At 39.6% G+C, this 26,704-nt stretch overlaps 1 protein-coding gene across 5 annotated transcripts in view; it reads right to left on the bottom strand.

Moving 5' to 3' along the window:
* The window catches only part of SPG11 (SPG11 vesicle trafficking associated, spatacsin), a 76,134-nt gene that overhangs the window by 37,330 nt on the left and 12,100 nt on the right, over nucleotides 1-26,704 (bottom strand). For all 5 annotated transcript variants that reach the window (XM_025295076.3, XM_025295073.3, XM_025295074.3 and 2 more), the window contains exons 8-20: nucleotides 20,382-20,514; nucleotides 18,508-18,663; nucleotides 17,924-18,099; nucleotides 15,882-16,058; nucleotides 14,943-15,014; nucleotides 14,525-14,652; nucleotides 14,036-14,211; nucleotides 13,101-13,314; nucleotides 11,009-11,212; nucleotides 8,364-8,470; nucleotides 7,401-7,546; nucleotides 5,207-5,368; nucleotides 2,790-2,856 (exon numbers count right to left, since the gene is read on the bottom strand). In XM_025295076.3, the coding sequence (XP_025150861.3) occupies nucleotides 2,790-2,856; nucleotides 5,207-5,368; nucleotides 7,401-7,546; nucleotides 8,364-8,470; nucleotides 11,009-11,212; nucleotides 13,101-13,314; nucleotides 14,036-14,211; nucleotides 14,525-14,652; nucleotides 14,943-15,014; nucleotides 15,882-16,058; nucleotides 17,924-18,099; nucleotides 18,508-18,663; nucleotides 20,382-20,514 (1,918 nt within the window). The remainder of the gene's footprint in view (nucleotides 1-2,789; nucleotides 2,857-5,206; nucleotides 5,369-7,400; nucleotides 7,547-8,363; nucleotides 8,471-11,008; nucleotides 11,213-13,100; nucleotides 13,315-14,035; nucleotides 14,212-14,524; nucleotides 14,653-14,942; nucleotides 15,015-15,881; nucleotides 16,059-17,923; nucleotides 18,100-18,507; nucleotides 18,664-20,381; nucleotides 20,515-26,704) is intronic.

Here is a 26,704-nt window from a genome sequence, read left to right as displayed (position 1 = left end):
ATTAAAAAAAGATTTGAAGACTTTAGAGGAGCCCATCATCTTACAAAGCTATTCCTTAAAATTACACCTCCCTCGAGATCAAAAAACTGTCACGTCTTATCTGTATTTTTTGTAAGAGCAGATTGATTTTGATAACTTAAAATTGCATGTAGAACCATTCATTCATCCATTATTTACAGAGTTCACATAAAGCCAAATGAACAAATCTGAGTCTTTGTGTTTTTTTTGGTCACACAGCACAGCATGTGGGATCTTAGTTCCCTGACTAGGGATTGAACCCGTGCCTCTTGCAGTGGAAGTGTGGAGTCTTAAGCACTGAACCACAAGCGAGTCCCCAAACTTGAATTTTTATTCAAATAAGACCCTGATTTTTTTTAGTGGTTTGGGGGACCAGTATGGAGGTTTTGTATAAGGGAAAATTTTCTCTAACCTGCTGCAAAAGCCAAATTACCATGCAGTTGCCTTATGGTCATTTTCCGTGGTAAAACCGTATGAAAAAAGCAGCACGCATTCTAGTTAAATACAACCCTCCAATTTAAAACATCTGTATTACATCTTCATAATAATGATTTCATTTAATTTGTGCTTTATTTCGTCAAATATGTTTTAAATTTCTAAAAACAAGGCAGGGAACAGGTCTTCAGCTTCCTTTCAGTTCCCCTAGTGTACCGGGTCGAGTGCTCCATACTCACCAGGACTTCAGGACTCCGGCTAACGGGTGGAGTTGGAGCCATCAGAACCGCACAGGGGGTTCTGCCTACTCTCCAGTAACCTCACTGAGATTAGAATGAGTGTTTTCACTTGAAAATGCAGTAAGCACTACCTCATCCTGCACTGAACAAACACCAACTGAATATCTGCTACAGGCCCAGCACTGTGCTAGACACCAGGTAAATTCAATATACCGAAATTAGAACTTATAAAACTGACATGTTAGAAAATGCACTTTTATGTACATCAGTAAGTATTTATAGGGTATGTATTACGTGAAAAGTATGGATTTGAATCCTACTTTACAGTAATACAGGCAGAGGCACCACAGGTAATATGATATTAAAAGCTAACCCAAAATGAGTAAGTAAAAAAGAAACAGAAAAAGCAGAGTTTAGGAATGGCATACAAAAAAAATGAAGGAAATGTTTACGGTCTAGAGAGGATGGCAGTGTGTGCACACCTGGTGCTCACCATCTAAGAGCTTTTTAAATGCGTCTCGTGACGTGTGAGGAAGGCACTGTCACTCACCTTATTTCATGGAAAACTGACGAGAGGTTAAATCAGGTGCCCAAGGTCATACAGCTATTACATGGCAGAGCCAGGACCTGTCTAATGTTAAAAACCCCTACGCTTTTAACCTTTATAATATTAATACTATACTGCAAGGGAACATGGGTTTTTGGAAAGGGAAAAACGTAAGCGGAGGGTCTGTGTTACGTTTCCCAGCAGGTACAGCACCAGTGACCTCACGGCTTTTAACTCAAAGGACGTTTTCAATTCAGCATCCATAAAACTACCACGAGGCATCAACGCACTCTGGTCGGAAAGGCCATCATCAAATGCACGCTGGAGAGGGTGTGGAGAAAAAGGAATCCTCCTACCCAGTTGGTGAGAATGTAAACTGGAACAGCCACTATGCAGAACGGTATGGAGGCTACTTAAGAAAACTAAAAGCAGACTTCCCACAAGATTCAGTAACCCTACTCCTGGGCATGTATCTGGAGAAAATAATTCAAAACGATCATGCACGCTGATGTCCACTGCAGCAGCACTATGTACAACATGGAGGCAACCTTCATGTCCATCAACAAGGGGCTGGATAAAGAAGATGTGATACACACACACATACATGCTCACACAGCAGAAATTATATACGTGTATATACACATACACATAATGGAAGATGTGAGATATATGTATGTGTGTATACACACACACACACACACACACACATACATACAATGGAATACTACTCAGCCATAAAAATAATGAAATAATGCCATCTGCAGCAGCAACACGGACGGACCTAGAGGTTATCATACTAAGTGATATAAGCCAAAGACAAAGACAAATATCATATCGCTTAGATGTGGAATCTAAAAAAATGATACAAATGAACTTATTTACAAAACAGAAAGAGACCGACAGACATAGAAAACAAACTTACAGTTACCAAAGGGGAAAAGGGCAGGGAGGGATAAATTAGCTTGGGATTAACATATACTGCTGCTGCTGCTAAGTCGCTTCAATCGTGTCCGACTCTGTGCGACCCCATAGACGGCAGCCCACCAGGCTTCCCCGTCCCTGGGATTCTCCAGGCAAGAACACTGGAGTGGGTTGCCATTTCCTTCTCCAATGCATGAAAGTGAAAAGTGAAAGTGAAGTCGCTCAGTCGTGTCTGACTCTAGACCCCATGGACTGCAGCCCACCAGGCTCCTCAGTCCATGGGATTTTCCAGGCAAAAGTACTGGAGTGGGGTGTCATAAAACAGATAACCAATAATGACCTACTGTCTAGCACAGGGCACTGCACTTAATATTTTGTAATAACCTATAAGGGAAAAGAATCTGAAAAAGAATATATAACTGAATCACAGTGCTGTACAGCTGAAACTAACATGATATTGTAAATCAACTATACTTCAATTAAAAAAAGCACACCAGTTTTTTTTTTAAGTTTCTATTTTTAAGATAGAAAGTATGAGGGAGAAAACTAGATTGGCTTTACATAAATGATCCTCTACTGTCAACACTGCTGAAATGCTTCTAAAGCAAGAAGAATCCATAATGACTTACCTCCTATAGCCAATGTGTTGGCAGATTGCCAGCCAAACAATCTGCTAGGATCAAAGGGCAACAATGACTGAAAAAGGGGAGAGGTCAAATCAGAGTTAAAAGGTAACTGATTCTAAAGTAAACTAAATCATATGCAAGAGCTTCACTTTCTCTTTCCGTCTGCTTCCCTTTCCATGGCAATTAAAAACTTCTCATTTTTCTAGATATAAATTCTTTGAAAACAGCTACAAACAAAAAAGAGGGTATGAGACATTTTTCTACTTTAATAAAAACAGAACTGGCTATGTTTCTTTTAAAGACTCTCTTCATTTCAAACTATGTCTGCAAAGTTTACTGTCTTTTGGTAGAACCAGCAATAATTACAACGTAAAAATGGGCTTTATAAATGCTTTGGAATCAAAGGCAAGAGGACTAAGCGGCTAGAAAATGCTACCATAAATACAACAAGGTGCGCTGCAGCAGGTCAGGAAAGAGACAGCTGGGTCACGGGCTACAGCAATGTGAGGACCAAAGCAGCAATACCATCACCAAAGGAAAACAGCAGACTAAGGCCAGGTCAGTCAGAGAGGATCTGAGAGCAGGGAGCACTGGCTGTTTGAAATGTGCAGGCCAAAGGTTTAGCAGACAGTAAACAGACTGCGGGAAGGAGACAGAGAACTATACAGGAGACAACAGAACTATTAGGTCCAGATTTGGGTGGCGGGGAAAACAGCAGCTTTAATTTTATTTACATATGTGTGTGTGTATTAGATTATTTATTTAAGTATACTTTAATTCATTCATTCATTTATTCTAGGGCTCCCAATGAGGGATTAAACCTGGGCCATGGCAGTGAAAGTCCTAACCACTGGACCACCAGGGAATTCCAAAGCAGCTTTAACTTTAAATGAAGGGAGAATCTTATGGTCTAGTGAAGAGGGAATACTTTTCCTAAAACAATAGGACTAACAAACTGCTTCAACCTAAAAACAGAACTAACAACAACTGGAAACCACTTCTGTTTTAGGCTGATGGGATCCACTTTATGTACTAAAACATGTATTTTTTATGTTGTTATGTAATCCACTTATATCTATGTAATCCATTTATCTCATTTCTGCAATGAGATAAGAAGCTTGTGATAAATATAAATCTAGCTGACTGCTTCCTTCTTCAAGAAAGTTTTGCTACATTAAAAACAAACCAAAAAACACCTCTGACACATATCAGCAACAAGCAGTTCACGGACTCCTGTATGCCTGGGGATCACCACATTTTTAGTAGCACAGGTCTGTAAAATTTTCACATTAGAGTAAGAGGTTTTATATTTTTATAGGATTATAGGATTTACGTTTAACTGAAGACACTATGAGAATATCTGTACTCATGAAAAAAAGCAAAAGCCTTCTAAAGTGAGAAATGATCAAAACAAAGTGTTCTTTTTAAAAAAAAAAGTATTTAATTTTTAATTGAAGGATAACTGCTTTTCGAAATTTTGTTGTCTTCTGTCAAGACAGTGTTCTTAATTGAGGATCCCTCAATAGGTTTCAGGGAACATAAGCAAAATTATATGCAATTTTTCTGGGTATAGGGTTTGTAGTTCTCTCACATTCTTGAAGAAGTCTTTGTCCTGAAAAAGGTGACTTAAATGAACAGCCCTATTCACTGAGAAGAAACCGAAGTTTCTCAGTGGTAGCATGAAGCAGCTTTCAATGAGAGTAGCAGACCAGCACGCTGGCCAACTGCCTGTCTGCCCTCCCACCCATTTCCACCTTTCCCGTGCTCTGCCCTTAACCGGACAACTGCATTTCCCAAACTCACCTGCGCTTTGGCTACCAGACACATTTAGCCATGAGAGAGTAAAGGTGGGAAGAGGGGAGAAACTGAGATGCTTTCCCTTTCTGTGTTTTCTGGAGGATCTCCTACAAGGTTCCGGCCGTACACTCTCTTCCAAGCCCCCAGTAGGCAGCCTGGTTCTGAGTGTGTCTCTCAGAGAGGCTCCATTGCTGGGTTCAGTAACACCACTTTCTGGCAGCCTTAGGAGTGTTGATGACGTCCATCTTTGTCAATTTTGAGGTTGTCTCATCATTACACACTTGGCTTCTCTCTTTTGCTATCATTCTGTATAAGTAATTTCCTACATTAAATGGCCTACACGTGGAAGACTCCGGCTTCCCAGGTAGTACAGTAGTCAAGAACCTGCCTGCCAATGCAGGAGACACAGGTTTGATCCCTGGGTTGGGAAGATCCTCTGGAGAAGGGAATGGCAATCCACTCCAGTATTCTTGCCTGGAGAATCCCATGGACAAAGGAGCCTGGTGGGCTATAGTTCACGGGGGTCACAGTGGAAAATGACTGAGCATGCACACGTTACCTTACTTGGAAGACCCAGAATGGTCTCTCTTTTCCACTCTGGCTGATATGTCTCGGTACTATACCTGAATGAGGTGGTAGAGTGTAATGTCGGGAGGCAGGACACTAGGGGCGGTGTACTGTGGGAACAGAGCAGCTTTAAGCTTTGGGTAAGGACTCAATGCCATCTTCAGTAGCTGGGGATCTACTTTCTTCAGAGAGTTCTCATTTTCTCCATTCTGAACAACCTAAATAAAAAGACAGATAATGTGATACAGAATAATGTTTTTCTCTTTTCCAAATTTAAGTCCTTTTTTCATAAGATGCAAGGAGTAACAGGCCAACAGCTCTAGCTCTGACTTAAAGACAAACTAGCCAGCCACTATGGAGAACAGTGTGGAGATTCCTTAAAAAACTGGAAATAGAACTGCCTTATGATCCAGCAATCCCACTGCTGGGCATACACACTGAGGAAACCAGAAGGGAAAGAGACACGTGTACCCCAATGTTCATCGCAGCACTGTTTATAATAGCCAGGACATGGAAGCAACCTAGATGTCCATCAGCAGATGAATGGATAAGAAAGCTGTGGTACATATACACAATGGAGTATTACTCAGCCATTAAAAGAATACATTTGAATCAGTTCTAATGAGGTGGATGAAACTGGAGCCTATTATACAGAGTGAAGTAAGCCAGAAAGAAAAACACCAATACAGTATACTAACGCATATATATGGAATTTAGAAAGATGGTAACAATAACCCTGTGTACGAGACAGCAAAAGAGACACAGATGTATAGAACAGTCTTATGGATTCTGTGAGAGAGGGAGAGGGTGGGAAGATTTGGGAGAATGGCATTGAAACATGTAAAATATCATGTATGAAACGAGTTGCCAGTCCAGGTTCGATGCACGATACTGGATGCTTGGGGCTGGTGCACTGGGACGACCCAGAGGGATGGAATGGGGAGGGAGGAGGGAGGAGGGTTCAGGATGGGGAACACATGTATACCTGTGGCGGATTCATTTTGATATTTGGCAAAACTAATACAATTATGTAAAGTTTAAAAAAAAAAAAAAAAAAGACAAACTGGCTGTGTGGCCCTGGGCTGGATACTTAGTATCAGGCAGGCTTCAGTTTCTTCAACTAAAAAATTAGAAGGTTCAGCTAGGCCAGTGGCTTTCAAACTGCATAAGGAAAATCTGTTTGAAAACAGGCTCTGTTACAACAATATTTAAAATTTTAAAACATTAAATATTTAATTGTATATTAAATAGTAAATATTTTAAAAGAAAAAACCTACTAGACTAGATGACTCTTAGGTTCTTTCTCTCAGGTCTCAAGTTATTCTATGGCTAACTTCTAACAGTGATTAAAAACAGAGGAGTAAGTAACCATGAAGTTAAGATATACTGCAACATCTAAAACAGGTGGAATTAAATTAAGCTAGCATTCCAGGGACGGGGGAGCCTGGTGGGCTGCTGTCTCTGAGGTTGCAGAGTCGGACACGACTGAAGCGACTTAGCAGCAGCAGCAGCATTCTTAAGTTCCCTCTAACCAGCCATGCTACACTTTCAAAAAAGCAGAGATGGGCAAATTTTCACTGGGTTCCTCAAAAAAGTTTCTAAGGGTAGCTAAAAATTATGATTTCCTTTTTAGCTCTCAAAGAGGTCAAATAATAGAGAATAATCCCCAAGCCACAAATTCAAAGTATACTTACTCCAAGGAGCAATTAGATCTTGATTCCATCCTAAAAACAAACCTGGGCTATCTGAGAGCAAATAAAGGGGGAAAAAAATCTCTACACAACATTCAGTTGCCCCTTGTATCCACAGGGGATTGGTTTCAAGACCTTTACAGATAACCAAAAAGTGAGGACCTCAGGAAATGGTGAACCACTCCAGTGTTCTTGCCTGGAGAATCCCCGGGACGGGGGAGCCTGGTGGGCCGCCGTCTATGGGGTCGCACAGAGTCAGACACGACTGAAGCGACTTAGCAGCAGCAGCAAGTCCTTCAAATAAAATGCTGTAGTACAGTCGCCCCTCCATACCTGTGGATGCAGAACCCCTGGATATGGAGGGCTGACTGTATCCATCTTTCAACTTAAGAGGATATGACATAAAGCTTAAAAATTCACTGTTGTTTTATACTCTTTAATGAAATACTGGTACGTGGTTACATTTTAAATCAACTGAGATCTAGAAGATCCACAGGTATTTCTGCTAAACTTATAATCAGTCCTATATTGCTATAACATGTAAAAGTGCTGTCCATACCTGGCTGACGCCCCCAGGGGCATACATTGTGGAAGCAAGGGCTAGGAGGGTATGTCCTTCCAATAGCATACTGCTGACACTGGCCTGGTTGCTGGGAATCAGTATCTGAGCATTTGCAAGGCTAGCCTGGAAGATCAGTCTGGGATCTGAAAAATAAGAAAGTACATTTTTCTCCTTGAGAGAGAAATACTAAACTAAGAATTATATGGGCTTCCCTGGTGGCTCAGATGATAGAGAATCCGCCTGCAATGTGTGAGACCTGGGTTCAATCCCTGAGTTAGGAAGATCCTTTGGAAAAGGAAATGGTAACCCACTCCAGTATTCTTGCCTGGAGAATTCCATAAACAGAGGAGCCTGGAGGGCTACAGTCCATGGGGATGCAAAGAGTAGGACATGACTCAGTGACTCAAACACACACAAGAATTATATAATTCTAAGAAAGAAAATGAATTTTTAGCTCTACCCACAGTAAGGACTTTCCAAACGTAAAAGCAATAGGAAATCAGATTACAAAGGGAAAGAAAAATAGATGTCTACATAAAAATAAAAACTTCTATTCGGGGAATGGAAACAAGGAAAACTGAAAGGTAGTAATGAACAAGGGGAAAAATAAACAAAAAACAACAACCTAACAATTAATGTCTTCAACAGAGAGCTCATACAAAAGCCCAAAATACTGATTCTAACAGATAAATGGACAGAATAACTATTTTACAAAGCAGAAAATATAAATGCCTGACACATAAAAATATATAATTCATTAGCAATAAAAATGCAAATTAAAACAGGAGTCAGATACCACATATCACCTATCTACTTCTTAAATAAAGCCTGAGTCTAGATTATGGTCAAATATTTGTCTACAGTTATATGACTTATTTAAAGAGCTTACAACTTAAATTCCATCCAAAAGACTGGTTATTTATCTAAAGCAATTTCTGTTTTAACATAGGACACCCATACCTGTTAAATTACTGGAAACTTGTCGACACTGAACTAAAAATTCAAACCAAGGGTGAGCTTCATGTAAATCTTTTTTTCCCAAAAAAGGACAATTTGGAGGACTAAGTCTGTATATAAAACAAACACACAAAACATCTGATTAACATAAAGGGTAAGACAATTACACCCATGTTTGCTCAGGTAATATCTAGCATTAAAAAAAAAAAAAGAACTTTGCACTTAAAAAAGTAAACACTGTATACTCCCAGTCTTACAGTATGTTTTTCATATGCCTTACATATGATCTGGGAATAAAGAAAATTTTAGAGACAGAGATAATATCACTTAAAGTGTTTCCTACCATGATGAAATTTTACCAACTCTGTGTAAGATTATCAGAATACCTTTGTGCTTTAAGATCTTTCTTCAGCTTAAGAGATTTTTTGAAAACGTTTATATAACTACAAGAGAAGATGAGACTAAGCAGTTAAGGGTCATAACAGGGCCTCTGAAAATATGGCTTTTAAACCCTCACTTGCCAGTAGTTTTGGGGGAAATATTTCTGTGTTCAAGTAAGCCTTAATGATATGAACAAGAAATACATCCTTTGCTTGAATTCCTAGCCTATACTACACAAAATAAATAAAAATGTTCTCATTCGCAGATGAATGTGGGTTATATAACTAAATCTAACTTTACCATTTACTAGCTGTGCGCCTTAAACAAGGCACTGGGTCCCTCTCAAAGCCTCTGTTTCGTCATCTGTGAAATGGAGGTGTGAATAACCACCTCACAGGAGTTTCTGAAGATTAAACGAGATAATGCACATAAAGCACTAAGAACAGTGCCAGATACATTGTCTAAGTACTCACTCACAGTCATAAGTTTTAAGTTGCTCAGTCGTGTCCAACTCTGCAGCCCCATGGGCTGTAACCTACCAGGCTCCTCCTTCCACGGGATTTTCCAGGCAAGAATACTGGAGTGGTTTGCCATTTCCTTCTCCAGGACATGTTCCCAACCCAGGGACTGAACCCAGGTCTCCCGCATTGTAGCCAGATGCTTTACCATCTGAGCTACCACTATTATTATTATTATTATTACTGACCCAACAGCAAATAACACTGGCCACAGATACAATTCTACCAGTTGATCTTAGGTAAGTATATATACTGATGTCTGACTATCTAAATATAAACTTTAGAGCATGTCTAAGATGTGGATCACAATAAACTGTGGAAAATTCTGAAAGAGATGGGAATACCAGACCACCTGACCTGCCTCTTGAGAAATCTGTATGCAGGTCAGGAAGCAACAGTTAGAACTGGACATGGAACAACAGACTGGTTCCAAATAGGAAAAGGAGTACGTCAAGGCTGTATATCGTCACCCTGCTTATTTAACTTATATGCAGAGAACATCATGAGAAACGCTGGACTGGAAGAAACACAAGCTGGAATCAAGATTGCCGGGAGAAATACCAATAACCTCAGATATGCAGATGACCCCACCCTTATGGCAGAAAGTGAAGAGGAACTCAAAAGCCTCTTGATGAAAGTGAAAGAGGAGAGTGGAAAAAGTTGGCTTAAAGCTCAACATTCAGAAAACGAAGATCATGGCATCCAGTCCCATCGCTTCATGGGAAATAGATGGGCAAACAGTGGAAACAGTGTCAGACTTTATTTTTTGGGGCTCCAAAATCACCACAGATGGTGACTGCAGCCATGAAATTCAAAGACGCTTACTCCTTGGAAGGAAAGTTATGACCAACCTAGATAGCATATTCAAAAGCAGAGACATTACTTTGCCAACAAAAGTCCGTCTAGTCAAGGCTATGGTTTTTCCTGTGGTCATGTATGGATGTGAGAGTTGGACTGTGAAGAAGGCTGAGCGCCGAAGAATTGATGCTTTTGAATTGTGGTGTTGGAGAAGGCTCTTGAGAGTCCCTTGGACTGCAAGGAGATCCAGCCAGTCCATTCTGAAGGAGATCAGCCCTGGGATTTCTTTGGAGGGAATGATGCTGAAGCTGAAACTCCAGTACTTTGGCCACCTCATGCGAAGAGTTGACTCATTGGAAAAGACTCTGATGCTGGGAGGGATTGGGGGCAGGAGGAGAAGGGGACCACAGAGGATGAGACAGCTGGATGGCATCACTGACTCAATGGACGTGAGTCTGAGTGAACTCCGGGAGTTGGTGATGGACAGGGAGGCCTGGCGTGCTGCAATTCATGGGGTCGCGAAGAGTTGGACACGACTGAGCGACTGAACTGAACTGAACTGAAGATACCTTGCAGTGGCTATAAAGTCAAAGTTTTTAGCATTTGTTCGGTATGAAAGTCCAAGTTAACCTTTAGAATCTTCCCTCCTTTAAACTCTTAAAGCATTAAATATTAATAAATTAATACATATTAATAAATTAGTAAATATTAATAAACATATAATTATTTAAAAGGTTAATATTGATGTTACATAATTAACATCTAAAAAACACACGATAAGCATTTAGTTGAATGGAATATAAACTCAAAGACGTTACCAAATGTTAGAGTGGGGGGAACTACTTCAAAAAGATCAGTATTGCTCACATGAATGCTTAGTATTTTCCTAAAAGTCATATTCAGACGTAATATGGAAAGAGGGAACATGAAGGCTTCGTTCTTGGTACTCACTTGTAATGGTCAAGATAGACATAAAGAAGATACTGTAGACTGTGTTCCAAACAATAGAGAATGAAGTGCGAGTGGAAATCCCATCCTTCTTTGGACCTATAGTTTTGAACAGCAAGGGCATCCTGCATCACACCCCCAACACGGTTTAGTCTGACAAGGAAGAGTTCAAAGTCTTCTAACTCAGATGTAAGAAAAATTCCATTCCTATTGGGAAGGTTTAAATAAAACATGGCAAGTTAAAAAGTTGCTACATTCAGAGCAGACCAGACCATCTCCATTGTTAAGTAATCTCAACTAGTTAAAAACTAGTATTTACAAATTGAGACTGCCAATTCTTACCCCATAAATATGTTCTGAAACATGTCTTTTGCTAGTTTCCAATAAAGGTTTCTGCATCACTATAGTATTTTAAGGTAGTAATGACAGTCTCCAATTATCTTAAATATTTCAGAAACATAAACTAAATTACTTCCATTTGTTTGTTTTTGACTAGAACTGTACAACCCACTGTGGTTCTTGAAGCTAGATGCTTTACACACTGAGGAATTCACCAAAATATCCAAACAAAATCATTAAGAGATTAAAAGCATAATAAAGAGTAACTTAAACAGACTAACTATTAAAGAACAGAAATTTGCATTTAAATATCTCTATAAGTTTATTGTTAATACATCATGAAAGGCAAAGTTTTAGTCGCTCAGTCATGTCTGACTCTTTGCGACCCCATGGACTGTAGCCTGCCAGGCTCCTCTGTCCATGGAATTCTCCAGGCAAGAATACTGGAATGGGGAGTCATTCCCTTCTCCAGGGGATCTTCCTGACCCAGGGATCGAACCTGGATCTCTTGCATTCAGGCAGATTCTTTACCATCTGAGACACCAGAGAAGTCCATACGTACCGTTAAAAGAGTACAAAAAGAAAGTATTATGTGGAGTTTAGAGAAACACCACATAGCCACCACCTAGATTATAGGACGCTGTACCTGGAAGTCCTTGGAGTGCTCCTCCCCTTTCACACGAGCTTTTCTGCCGCAGAGGTAACCACTATCCAGATGATCATGATAACTGTTTCCCTACTTTCATTCACCAACATGGTTTTACTACCCATGTGTGTAGCCTGAAATATTAATAATATTTGGTTCTGGCTATTTCAAACATGACATATATGAATGGAACATCCTGGACACGCCGTTGTTGCCTCGTTTCTCCCGCTTCGCACTGTGTGATTTATCACGTTGATACTGCAGCTGTAGCATGTCGTCATTGTTCCAGTTTCACTTGCATAGTTCTCACTGTTCCACTGTATGATTATCCCACATTTTATTTTTCTATTCTACCTTTGATAGTCATTGTCCCTAGATTTTTTGTAAAATAAATTTCCCTTTCTGTGACTATAAATAAGAAGGAGCATCTTCTCAAATGTTTACTGGTCATGTATGCTTCCTCTTTTGTGAACTATCTGTGTGCTGGTATCTTTCCCCTCCAGATCCAAGCTCTACTCTTCTGCTGTGTGTCCCCAGAGGCTCGCTCACCTGTGCGGGATGGTCTACAAGAGTCCTGTGCCCTCAGGCTTCTGCTTTGCTTTGTCTTGACCTACGAAGATCCCCGTTAGGAGACAAGAATCAAGAAAAAGGGAGGACGGGGATGCCTTGGTGCACTCTGTGCCGTGTGGCAGCAGGCTGGCTAACGCTGTCCACTGAGGGACACAGGTCCCACCAGGCAGCTCCCCTGGTCTCAGGGAGTGTCGTCTCCCTTTGCCCCACACCAAGCCTCTTAGAAAGCACCCCCTAATCCCACGGTCATGAAGACAGCCTTCCCTATCTTCTAAAAGCATTATGATTTTACATTTAAGTTTTAAAAACTACCTGGAGGGCTCCCTAGTGGTCTAGTGGTTACGAATCTGCATGCCAGTGCAGGCGATGTGAGTTCGATCCCTGGGTCAGGAAGATCCCCTGGAGAAGGACATGGCAACCCGCTCCAGGATTCTTGCCTGGGAAATCCCACGGACAGAGGAGCCTGGTGGGCTACAGTCCATGGGGTCGCAAAGAGTTGGCTACGACTTAGCAACTAAACATCAACAACAGTTACAATACCTGGCCAGCTTATCTAAAATTTCATTTCTCATGTAGTTGTTGCAACAAGTATTCTGATCAACAACATCAACAGTCAGAGGTGGCCATTTATTCTGCTCAAGTGAAGCATAACTACTCTGGGTCTGAAATTCTCCAATCCACAGGATAATGCTGGGCCAATCATGGCGTGCTGTGAGGTATCTCCAGAGGCCTTCAGGAGAATACGAGTTATATCCTAAATAAGAACAAAATTCATTTTAAAATAGCAATGAATGATGATTACTGACATAAAACTCAACACTAATTGAGTAAACATGATGATCTGGGCAAATATTTAACATAAAAGAAGAATCACTCAGGCCCTCTGCTCCTTTTCCTAGTTCCCTCTTGTGTGCTGTTCGTTTGCTAATGGATAGGTCAGCAGGAGGAAGAGCTAAATGTTGCCTCCCGTTACTACAGTGGTTAAATGAAGCTTGGGAATTACCTGTGTGTTTCATTTATCTTGTCAGCCTTCTTTTTCCCTTTTCTTTTCCTTAGTATAAACAAAAACTTCAGCTGTAATAATAAACGTGAATTTGACACCCTATGAACTACCATTGTTTACCATTGTTAAGTTATTCCCCAGAGCCCCGGTATGATACAGATTCTCAGTTTACACAAAGAGAAACCAAAAACTATTTTGAAAAACAAAGAACGTCATGGAACCTAGGAAGAGAACTCTTAGCCTTGAATTTTCATATTCACTGAACCAGATGATTTTTCTCTTTCACAATCACATTATAAATCCCTTACAAAAACCTCAAGACAAGAAAAAGCTCTCAATATAAAGACTTGCATTCTAAAGCAACTGAATATTTTTCCCCAAAAGGAATTCGAAAATGAAGACACACCAAAATATTCAAATACCAATGCCTAATTTAATCTTCATTCATTCTTTTAGGCTCTTTCACACTTGCCTTCTGGATTTATCCAGGGGAGAAGGATGGATTCTTGTGTTGGCTGATTCCACCACTGAGCCCAATTTAACACAATCCTATGATCTTGCTTGTTAAGTTTATCTTTATGATCATATTTTAGGAACGAGTCCAAAACAGACTTGTGCTTGGAAAAATCTTGTTCCTTTATCCAATACCTAAAAGTGTGATAGGAAATTTTTAAATTTTGGAGGGAAAGGCATCATTCCTTTTTATCTGCTCAAGAAGTTCTACTCTTTCGGGGAACACAGAATTCAATACTCTTAATTTTGTATTTATTATCTTAAAATATTCTGATATGTACATATTGATATGACAGGGGATTCCTCAGGCCCTTCTGGATGATACAAGTTTAATTTTCATAGGGAATATGAGTTCAATTCCACATAAGAAGTCCAAGATAACAATTAAAAACTAAGCCTTATCTATAGTATTCTTCCTATGTTATAAAAACGGGGCTAATGAGACTACCTGGGTAAAGACTGGATCTGTATATTTTCTTGTAAATGTCCTGAATAGAACTTCTCAACTTGATGCACAAAGTCTACAGTCCTTTTCTCTTTTTCAGAAAAATAATTTTTTTCTTTAAAAATTTCAACCTTGAACAAAAAGCAATTAAAGAAAAAAACACAAAGAATCAAGAACATTTGCAAAACAAATTCCATGAGATTAAATGCCACTTAAGAATTATATTTTGAATTTCTGAGGCAATGTATGTATTCACACAAATTTTCCGTTAACACAAACGCAAAATGTTCATTTAAATAAAGACAAGGAGTTGTCATACTTTTATTTTACTAGGTATTAGCTGAATGTTAAAGTAATTTGTTTTGAAGTTTCACCAACATTTACTAGAAAACATAAACTACTTGGTCTCACCTTTACCTACCAGAAAGTCCCGTACGCTTTTATCAGCTGTATAGAAGCATATCTTGAGCAACTGGTCTTTTACATTAAAGCCCTGAAGAAGTAAACAGAAAATCAAGAAAACTTACATTTTGTAATGGACCTATTTGAACCTAAATATATGTTCAATACAGAAGTACTCTATTACAGAAATGTGCCCTGTTAGAATTCCACCACTTTCCTGCTCTTGTAAATGTTCATTTTCTACATTTATCGTAATATTTGCAGACTATCTCTAAATCCTTAAGGTGATTTGATTTGCCAGAATGCCAAAGGCAGCAAACAGAACAATTTAAGGTAAGGCCAGGCTACCACAGGACCAAAACTACAGGTCTCTGCTATTATGATTCACTTGAAGACAACCATCAATGCACATAACAAATCTGACACAGTTTCACCCCTCTGAACTCCAGAAAATTACCATGGGCAAGACCTCAACCATGCAGATGAGGACCATATCTGCATGGTCCAGGAACCCCATCTCCAGGACATTCCTTTCTCAAGTGAAGTAAAGCCATGGAGCACTGAGCAAAGGTATACGCCACTTGAAAGCTCCAATGGTGACATAAGAGAGAACATAAAGAATGTCCCCCAACAAACAATGAGGTCCTCTGCACACTCTGAAATGTGTGAAACCTTTTATGAGAAACACCGTTTCCCCTTCTAACCAAAGTACCAAATCTAATAGAGAACAAATGGTGGAAATTCTAACCAAGAATCTCTTCCAGAAAGGTCTTGGCACTAAAGGTTTCTCAGTACTGTTGTCATGATTTCCCAGGAAAAGCCACACACACTTCTCAGTCCTGTGACATGACTACGAATACAAAGCAGTTTTCCTAACAGCCAGACACTGTACTAAACACAGAAGAGAACTTCTTTCATTAGCAACTTTATGATCAGACAAACAAATTTTGCCACTTACCATATTCTTCAAAAGCTCAGAGGCTTCCTCTATGTTGTTCTTTTTCAAACTGTCAAAGACCAAATCTAGGCCTATTCTAATCAACTCCTCAAGTCTTTGAGCAGAATGACTGTTAATCCTGAAGAAAGTTTGTGCCTCTGGTATTTTGTTGTTTAAAATGGCATTGGCAATAACTTCCTAGGAAAAGGAAGAAAAACATCTGCCTTTTGAGTTCCTTTTTATTACCTTAATATGTTTATCAACAAGGGACTTATGTATTTACTGACTACCTCAATAAGAGAATTTTACTGAAAATCTACTACTAGATTTGGGGCTTGGAAGGGGATATGAATTGACCAAAATACAGACTCTGCTCTCCAGGAGCTTTTAGACTAGTGGAAGAAATGCAAATAAAGCACAGATTACAGTACTGCATGATAAGGGGGATGATACAGGTATTTCCAGGGTTCTAGAGAGGAGAGTTCAGAAGAGGAATATCTAAATAAGAGAAATGAATAAAAAAGAAAAGGGTTCCTAGTAGAGCTGACCCATGAAGTAAAAGTTTTAAAGACAAGTAAGTGTGATATATGTTTAATGAGAAAAGAACATGACTTCCAAAAACAGAGAATATTTAATATGCAGAGGCATAAGGGCAAGAAACAGTATCAAGCCTTCAGAGAACTCCAAAGTACTTAATGTAACTAGAGAAAAGGCTGAAGAGAGTAGCAAATGCAACTTGAAAGAAAAGTAGAATCTCCATCATAACGGCATGGTGTGTGTGACATGGGTTTTATCCTGAAACTTATGCAGAGCCACTGAAGGATCTTAAAAGCTAGGATGATAAAATCATACAGATGTATTTGGAAGATACATGTATTTTAGAAAGGACACGCACACATTGGCACGCACACATTGGCATGCATGTTTTTGGAGACAGAGTCCACAGCTTTCATAGAAGTGGACTGTAACCTCCCCCCAAATTAAAAATCAATGATTATAAGTAAAAAGAGCAGAAGGCCATAGATGAAACCTTGGAACACATTAAAAATAGGAAAAACAGGAAATGAAACCAGTGAAGGAGGCTGGAAGAGAGAACCCTAAGAGAGTGGAAGGAAAATCAAGTAATTTTTGGTTAGAGAATGATTGAGAGACAGCAAGCAAAGTCACACCAGGCGCTTCCCCGCCCTTGTACCCTGAGAGGGGCAGCCCTGTGAGCCTGGCAGCATCTCAACCACAGCGCTTTCAAGCCCTATCAGTGTGGACCATCGGGGTTAGGCTACTCTGGCCTTGGTCTTTTCAGTGCCAACTTCCTCCAAGAGATTAGAAGAATTCTTCCAGTCCCTAGTCAAAAAGAGGGCATCACAGTTTGGTTGTATTAACTTCTACTATAAAAAGAAAGCCAAGTTCATGAGTATAGAAAACCTAACTGGCAAAATATCTTAACTAGAATCTGAGATAGGAATTGAACTGAATATACTTCCAACTATATAATGTCATAACTTTCCTAAGATCGAATCACCAGCAGCAATATGATTCATTCAAAAGTCAGGCAGAATGGACAAGTCCAAAGTACCATGTCCTAGATATTGAAGGAGTGCTAGTTCACGATGGGTTTGGGGTTGGGTGTTTCTCACTGGATCCAAATGGGCAGATCTGGCATAAAGAAGGTGCCTATCTGTATTCTGAATTAAATAAATGAAACTTGTAAACATATATTTGAAGTTGTACTCAGAGATTCAAAAATCTATAAAACCTAAAAGCCTTTCCAAAGACTCTGAATCACAAATATACAGATTCTAGAGATTTCCCTGGTGGTTCAGTGGTCAAGACTCTGAGCTTTTACTGTGGGGGGTGGGAACGGGGCAGGATTGATCCTGGGGTGGGGAACTAAGATCCTGCATGCTGCAAGTGTGGCCAAAAAAAAAAGAAGGAAAATTAATACTATCACATGTTACAATATGGACGAACCACAAGTATACAGATTTTAAATTCTATTTCTTCTATCATTTTCTCAGATTCTCTGAATCTGAAAAATAGAAGAAGTGATTATTACTCATATTTACCTCAACGCTGAGTTTCTCCCATATATTGCTCTCCTTTACTTTGGGGGCATTTTCATTTACATCATATTCATCTGTAGCATCTGTTAGCTTCCAGGGAAACTTTATCATGAAGGTTCGAAGTTCATCAATGTAGCTGGTCAAAATGTCCACTCCTTTCTGTAGATGTTCATCTAGCTCTATGGAAAACACCAATGTGCCAATTTCATACATAAAGAGTATGTGTGTGTGTGTGTGTGTGTGTGTGAGAGCAGAGACAGAGAAATAATTCACCACGAGCTATATAACCATAACGAAGTTTACAAAATGGCAAAATTCAAACAGTGTTTTCAGATCAAACAAAAAATCTGATCTTTTTTCCTATTTACAAGTATCCCCATGTTTTAATATAACCCCCCCCCTTCAAAATGATTAGTTCTTCCTGCCAAATTTCCCAGGATTAGAACCCATTTCACTCACTTAATTACACACTGAACTTAGCAAATGGCACTCCGCTGGCTTACGCCCTTTCGTGCAATAGGATCACTTACATCTCTGTCCTGACATAAGGGTAGGATAATTGTCCCTTTATCTCCTGCCTTTCTTACCTTCAATGTGAATAAAAAGCTCCTTTATTTGTTTGTTAAGAAAAGATAGTGTAAGGTTAAGTAACTGTTCTGAAAAGTGTTTGCTTTGGGTCTCAGAATCATTTTCTCTAATTGCTGAGCAAAGTAAATCCAATGCTGGTGTCAGCTCTTCCACATCTGAGGAAAAACCAAAGAAAGGACTATGAAGAACACCAGGACACTCCCAATAAAATTAACCTATCCAAAAATACTATGCTCCAATACCTTAAAACATAAGACAAAGACCAATGTCTTACTCTCAAAAAGCTCACAAAACTTTCATGAAGTCTTATTACCTGCAAACTTCAGGGACTCTACTTATCACTAGTCGTTATTTACTGGTATTACTAGTAACTAGGATTTTGCTGACCACCTACTCTATTTTAAATACTGTACTTGGTGTTTTATAAATGCTATCTCACTTATTCCATTTAATGACCAGAGAGGTAGGTATTACATCCGTCTTTCCACAGATGAAGACACTGAGGTTTCAAGAGGATAAGTAACTTGTCCAAGCTAATCCGAGCATGAGTGGCACAGAACAAATTTGAATGTAAATCTGCTGATTCCAAAACCATTCTCTTAAACATACGGGTGAAGGCAAGGATGGAGGCCCCTGAATCTTCTGTTTGCCAGCTGCAAATAAAATGCTGCCTGCTCATTCCAGCATCGGCCCCATCTCTAGAACTGCGTCTGTGTGAGAATGATGGGAAACATGGGTTTTACCCAAAGAGCAGGAAAAGCTAATCCTATGCTTATTTCCAGATCTATCCCCACCTTTTAGGGCAGAGCAGTGCAGGTGTGAGTGGAGGAAAGAGTAATCACTGGCCACCGAACAGCAGAAGGGAGTAATGACCATACAGTTGCTACTGGAGTTCCCCTCAACACCATAAACCAGGCCTTTCTCTATAAATTTAAGCAGACTTTAAAAAAAAAAAAAAAAAAAAGTGCAGCATAAAAAAAAGTTAGCAGTTCAAGAGGGAGGAGGGCAAACTCTGCACTCAAAACAAGAGAATGTCAATTCACACTGCAAGTGAGAACCAACATTACCCTGACTGAAAGGGTAGGCTGCTCTTTTCTCCATTAAAAAAGAGTATAAACTGGTAGAAATTAATTCCAATAATTGTACATATGTGAAATTATACAAACACATAGCATTTATAGCACATTGCCAACAATAGCAAAAATTAGAATCAACCTAAATGTGTAACAGGAGTTTGGCTGGGGAAACTATGGCACAGCCCATATAATGAAATTCTGTGCCACCATAAATTGGTGCACCTATTATTATCAAGAAAGATGTCTGTAATACATTATCAAGTGAAAAAAAAAGCAAATTAGAAAACTTTATGTACACGGGAAAATACATTTTTTTACCCTATCCCTCCAAAGAGAGGATTTGCAACGACTATCTGGCTGAAGAATAAAAGCAGGGCTCCTGTTTATTAACAATGAAAGCCAAAGTCTTAAAAAGAAGAGTTGGTAACGCAGCAAAGAAAGTCAGGATGAAAACCAAGCCAGCTGCACTGTCACCATACACCTCAGACAGCTGCAAGAGCGGGGGTTTCACAAATGAATTGTATTTCCTTTTGAATAAAATGCTCTTAAATTTCAAGGATCATCTCTTCCTTGCATACTAAAAATACAAAGCACAGTACAGCATATGAATAATTAATATTCAAAGTATGAGAGCATTTACAGATTCTTACAATTCTCTCAAGAGTCCAGAAAGGAGACAAAACATTATGACTGAGTCCTGGCTAGTAAATAAGTCATCAGAAAACATAACAATAATTTGAAAGTGATTAAAAAGGAAAAATGATAAATACAAATGTAGAAGCCTTCATTCCACTTACGTTTTAAATATAAATGGGATGCAAAGTGATCAAACTGATCAGGTACAGAAGATTTTGAGGATGGAGTCAAAAGATTTTCTTTGCTCTTTAAAAAGAAATCTACTGTGTCCAGCTGACGATTTTCTATTCCTGCCTGAAATGGGAGGAGATCGGGAAAAAATTACAATAGAAAAAAAAAATAGGGATACAAATTGTTTTTTAAAACTTTACAATTTAATGTGCTAACAGAGATACAAGGCTATCTTGTAGGAGTAGCTGAGTTCTAGTGCAGATTCTGACGACGACTGTGTAATCTAGGGCAAGTCTCTGTAACTTTCTGGAGCAACAGTCTCTGCTTCAGCAGAAACAGGAGGTTAGAAAAGAAAACACTTCTAGCTCTGTGCGTGCTGAATGCTAAGCCGCTTCAGTCACGTCCAACTCTTTGCAACCCAATGGGCTATAGCCTACCAGGAGAATCCATGGGATTCTCCAGAAAAGAATATTGGAGTAAATCGCCCGCCCCTCCTCCGGGGTATCTTCCCACCCATTTTGTAATTCTAAAACCATTCAAAGCTAGGTACCTGGGGATCACCCTCACAGTTAAGTTACAATCTACTTGAGTTAAAATATTATAGCAGATTAATACAAAGTTAAACTGAAAAAGCAGGCTAAATACAGACTTCTGTTTCTAACTAGGAATCTGAGGAAACTGTTCTATAAAGAACACTTAAAAATCATAGATTTAAAATTATATATACAGTTGACCCTTGAACAACTGGGGGGGTTAGGGACGCTGACCCTCCTACACAGTGGAAAACCCATGTATAACTCTACAGCCCTCCCCCTGAATAAGAGGTTTCACACCCATGTATTCAACCTGCCTTGGATTGCGTAGTATTGTGGTACTCACTACTGAAAAAAATCCCGGTACAGGTGGACCCGTGCAGCTCAAATCCATGCTGTTCAAGGGTCAATGATGGTGCATGTGTGTGTGTGTGTGTGTGTTTATATCTTTAAATGCTCAGTTGAACTGAAAAGAAAGTGAGAAAAATCCTCAGAATTAAAAATAAATTTCTGATGGCCTGAAGCAGGGGTTGAAAAATAGGACAAACCAACCAAATTCAATTCCTGCCTGTCTTTGTTTTATAGGAACACAGCCACATCCATCCACTTACACACTGTCAATGGCTACAATGGCACATCTGAGTAGTTATAACAGAAACCTGCCTGGGATCTCTGGCCCTGGACAGAAGTTTGCCACGCTGAGGCTAAAGCACTGCACTGAAGAAATCACCTGGAGAGCCTGTTCAAACGTGGGCCGCTGAATCCAGTCCCCAGAGATTCTGATTTCCTAAGTCTGGGGTGGAGCCTGAAAATCTGCATCTCTAATAAATCTCCAGAAGATATGATGCTGCTGGTCTGGAGGCAACACTGAGAATCCAAGGGGTGAGTTCTGGGTACGAGGCCAGGCAGGCTGGGTGGGAAGTACTGGTGAAAGTTATGTGCGGAGGAAAAGAAAAGAAGAAAGGGACTTCCCTGAGGGAGACAAGAAACAGACCCTGACTTCACACTACACAGTGAAAGGAAAAACTAAACTGTGTATGCTTAAGTAAGAATACGGTTGCAAACAGTTATGAAGTTTGCAACTTTCAAATAGTTCAGCAAAAGTAAGTAACATACAGTCAGAACAACTGTGGCAAACTGCTTTGTCAGTCGCTCAGTGTCCCGGCTCTGTGTGACCCCACGGACTGTAGCCTGGCAGGCCCCTCTGTCCACGGGAGTCTCCAGGCAAGGATACTAGAGGGGACTGCCATTTCCTTCTCCAGTGGCAAAAGGTTAACAGTTGGTAAATAGAAAAGAGGTAAATGGATTTTCATTTTATAACTTTTATAATTTTTCTATAAATTTGAAAAGTTTCAAAATAACATATTTAAAAATAATGACCAAATAGTAATTCTAGAAATAATAAATAAATAAACATTGAAACTAGATACTCAGCGGATATATTGAATACCAGATTAGGGTTAGGGTTAGGGAACCCTAACCCTAACCCTGAAAAGAGAAATAGTGAGCTGAATTACCCAAAGACTCAAAGAGATTAAGATAAACTGAGCCAAGTGTGAAAATTCTAACTCCTTCTGATGAAAGAGCACTGTGACAACTAGAAAACGCACGTCCAACTCTCACAAGGAACATTTATGAAACTGGGTGTTTACTCGGCTATACCTGAGTCTCAACAAAGTAACTCATTTGTATGCTGTGGGAGACTAAGGCCAAAACAATGCTGTAATACCACCTAATCCTAATTAAACTTACTGCATGGACACACAATGTCTAAGGGCAGAGGCTCTGCAGTCACACTGCTTGGGTTCAAACCCTGGCACTACCAGTTACTATCCAAGTACATCTGAATTAGGATTCCTAACCTCTATGTTCCCTCAACTGTAAAATGGAAATAATAATAGTTTTTATCTATAGGTAAGAAAAGGAGCTAGCACCTGATTATTAACATTAATATTTAGAAAAAATAACTATAGGAAATAACCCAAGAGTAAACATGATTACTTTGGGATAACAGATTCATAAGAGACTAATTTTCTTTTCTCCCCATTCTTAAATTCTCTATAATAAATATTTTGTAGTACATAAAGGTAAGTCTTTCAATAAATGGTACTGGTAACTGAAAATCTACATCCAAAAGAATGAGGTTGGGTCCTTTCCACTTACCATATATAAATATTAATCAAAATGCATCAAAGAATCAGATGAAAAAACTAAAACAATAAAACTCATAACTTTATAAAAGTAAATTTTCATGACCTCACAGAATAGGTACTGGTTACTTAAGATATGACACCAAAAGCACAAGTAACTGAAAAACAAAACTCCCTAAAACAGGAAAACTAACTTCATCAAAATTACAAACTTATGTTTCAAAGGACACCATCAAAAACGCTGCAAGTAAAACCCATAGAATAGGATAAAATATCTGTAGATCAGACATCTCATAAGGGTCTAGTATCTAGAATATGTAAAGAACCCTTAGAACACAACAGTAAAGACAAATCACTCAATTACAAAATGAACAAAGGATTTAAGTAGACTTTTCTCCAAAGAGACATATAATACAAACGGCCAAAAAGCACATGAAAACTGATCAACACACTAGTCATTAGGAAAACGCAAGTATAAACTACAATGAGATACCACGTCATGTTGCCTGCACAGTCACTAGGATGGTTATGATGCAACAAAACTGGACAAAACAAGCGGATCTAGAGCTATTGGAACTCCTTTACCTCGCTCTGGGAATGTTCAATAGTGCAGCCACTGGGGAAAACAGTTTGGTGGTTCTTCAAAAAGTTAAATAACTTGCTAACTCTACTACCAGGTGTATATCCAGGAGAAACGAAAAAGTATGGTGATAACAAACACTAGTACACCACTTTTCATAGTAGGAGAATTCTTAATAGCAAAAAAGGAAAAACCACCTGAATGTCTACTGCTGATGAATGGATTAAAAATATGTGCTATATCCACATAATGCAAAGCTACTCAGAGTCCTGACATACGCTACATGGATGGACTCTGAAGACAAGCTAAGTGAAAGAAGCCATCCCCAAAGGCCACACAGACAAAGCAGATCAGTGTGTGGAAATGAGGGTGTGTGAAGAGTCGGGAGTGACTGCTACTGGGGTGAAGAAAGTGAGACAGTGAAAACACTAGACAGAGCGGATGGTTGTACAAGTCTGAACATACTAAAAACCCCTCGTAAGTGAATGATACTCCTATCCATAGACAGGTGAATGTTATGGTATGTGAATTATATCTCAATAAAGCTGCCACTAAAAGATGAGTCTGGTATGTAACTTTAATAACTTCTAGTTTTCAACCTTTCCATGTGTTATAGTAGAAAGTGCCCCGAGTTTGATTCTGGCTCCTGCCTTATTAGTACAGCTATGGACCATGCAATCGTTTTGAGTTTTTCATCAGTAAAATGAAATGAATACAAACTTACCAGCTGGTCACCTGTGGTTATTTTAGCACAATTTAGAGGATGCACAGAGAGTGTTTGTGAACTACACTGTTGCTGCTTAGTCCCTAAAGTCCTGTCTGACTCTTGCAACTCCATGGACTGTAGCCCACCAGGCTCCTCTATCCATAGGCTTTCCCAGACAAGAATACTGGAGTGGGTGAACTAAACAGTGCTGCGTAAATCCAGGTATGTCACTACAACAGCAGGATAAGAGTGGTGGGGAAGACAAAGCAGCAATGAGTGCTCACTCCTGCTTGAGCTTCCCATGGCTTGATTCCACTGCATTTATTCTCATTAGCTTATTGTTGCCTCCATCTTTTGTAACTTTTTCGTTCTTTAGGTCAGTTCAATTCAGTTGCTCAGTCGTGTCCCACTCTTCGTGACCCCATGGACTGCAGCACACCAGGTCTTCCTGTCCATCACCAACTCCTGGAGTTTACTCAAATTCATGTCCATTGAGTTGGTGATGCCATCCAACCATCCCATCCTCTGTTGTCCCCTTCTCCTCACGCCTTCAATCTTTCCCAGCATCAGGGTCTTTTCAAATGAGTCAGTTCTTCGCATCAGGTGGCCAAAGTATTGGAGTTTCAGCTTCAGCTTCAGTCCTTCCAATGAATATTCAGGACTGATCTCCTTTAGGATGGACTGGTTGAATATCCTTGCAGTCCAAGGGACTCTCAAGAATCTTCTCCAACACCACAGTTCAAAAGAATCAATTCTTCAGCACTCAGCTGTCTTTACAGTCCAACTCTCACATCCATACATGACTACTGGAAAAACCATAGCCTTGACTAGACAGACCATTGTTGGCAAAGTAATATTTCTGCTTTTTCATATACCATCTAGGTTGGTCATTCCTTTCCCTCCAAGGAGCAAGCGTCTTTTAATTTCATGGCTGCAGTCACCGTCTGCACTGATTTTGGAGCCCAAAAAAATAAAGTCTGACACTGTTCCCTATGAAGTGATGGGACCTGATGACATGATCTTTGTTTTCTTAATGTTGAGTTTTAAGCCACCTTTTTCACTTTCCTCTTTCACTTTCATCAAGAGGCTCTTTAGTTCTTCTTCACTTTCTGCCATAAGGGTGGTGTCATCTGCATATCTGAGATTATTGATATTTCTCCCGGCAATCTAGATTCCAGCTTGTGCTTCTTCCAGCCCAGCGTTTCTCATGATGTACTCTGTTTATAAATTAAATAAGCAGGATGACAATGTACAGCCTTGACGTACTCCGTTCTCTATCTGGAACCAGTCTATTGTTCCATGTCCAGTTCTAACTGTTGCTTCCTGACCTGCATACAAGTTTCTCAAGAGGCAGGTCAGGTGGTCTGGTATTCCCATCTCTTTCAGACTTTTCCACAGTTTATTATGATCCACACAGTCAAAGGCTTTGGCATAGTCAATAAAGCAGAAATAGATGCTTTTCTGGAACTCTCTTGCTTTTTCCATGATCCAGCAGATGTTGGCAATTTGATCTCTGGTTCCTCTGCCTTTTCTAAAACCAGCTTGAACATCTGCAAGTTCACAGTTCATTACTGAAGCCTAGCTTGGAAAATTTTGAGTATTACTTTACTAGCGTGTGAGATGAGTGTGATTGTGCAGTAGTTTGAGCATTCTTTGGCATTGCCTTTCTTTGGGATTGGAATGAAAACTGACCTTTTCCAGTCCTGTGGCCACTGCTGAGTTTTCCAAATTTGCTGGCATATTGAGTGCACCCTTTCATAGCATCTTTCAGGATTTGAAATAGCTCAACTGGAATTCCATCACTTCCACTAGCTTTATTTGTAGAGATGCTTCCTAAGGCCCACTTGACTTCACATTCCAGGATGTCTGGCTCTAGATGAGTGATCATACCATCTTGATTATCTAGGTAGTGAATATCTTTTTGTACAGTTCTTCTGTGTATTCTTGCCATCTCTTACTATCTTCGGCTTCTGTCAGGTCCATACCATTTCTGTCCTTTATTGTGCCCATCTTTGCATGAAATGTTCCTTTGGTATCTCTAATTTTCTTGAAGAGATCTCTAGTCTTTCCCATTCTGCTGTTTTCCTTTTTCTTTGCACTGATCACTAAGGAAGGCTTTCTTATCTCTCCTTGCTATTCTTTGGAAATATCTTTCCTTTTCTCCTTTGCTTTTCACTTCTCTTCTTTTCACAGCTATTTGTAAGGCGTCCTCAGACAGCCATTTTGCTTTTTTGCATTTCTTTTTCTTGGGGATGGTCTTGATCCCTGACTCCTATACAACACCATGAGCCTCTGTCCACAGTTCATCAGGCACTCTGTCTTCAGATCTATTCCCTTGAATCTA

The sequence above is a fragment of the Bubalus bubalis genome, chromosome 11 (genome assembly GCF_019923935.1).
Source record: "Bubalus bubalis isolate 160015118507 breed Murrah chromosome 11, NDDB_SH_1, whole genome shotgun sequence".
NCBI classification, from domain to species: domain Eukaryota; kingdom Metazoa; phylum Chordata; class Mammalia; order Artiodactyla; family Bovidae; genus Bubalus; species Bubalus bubalis.
This window is presented reverse-complemented; position numbering and strand designations above follow the sequence as displayed.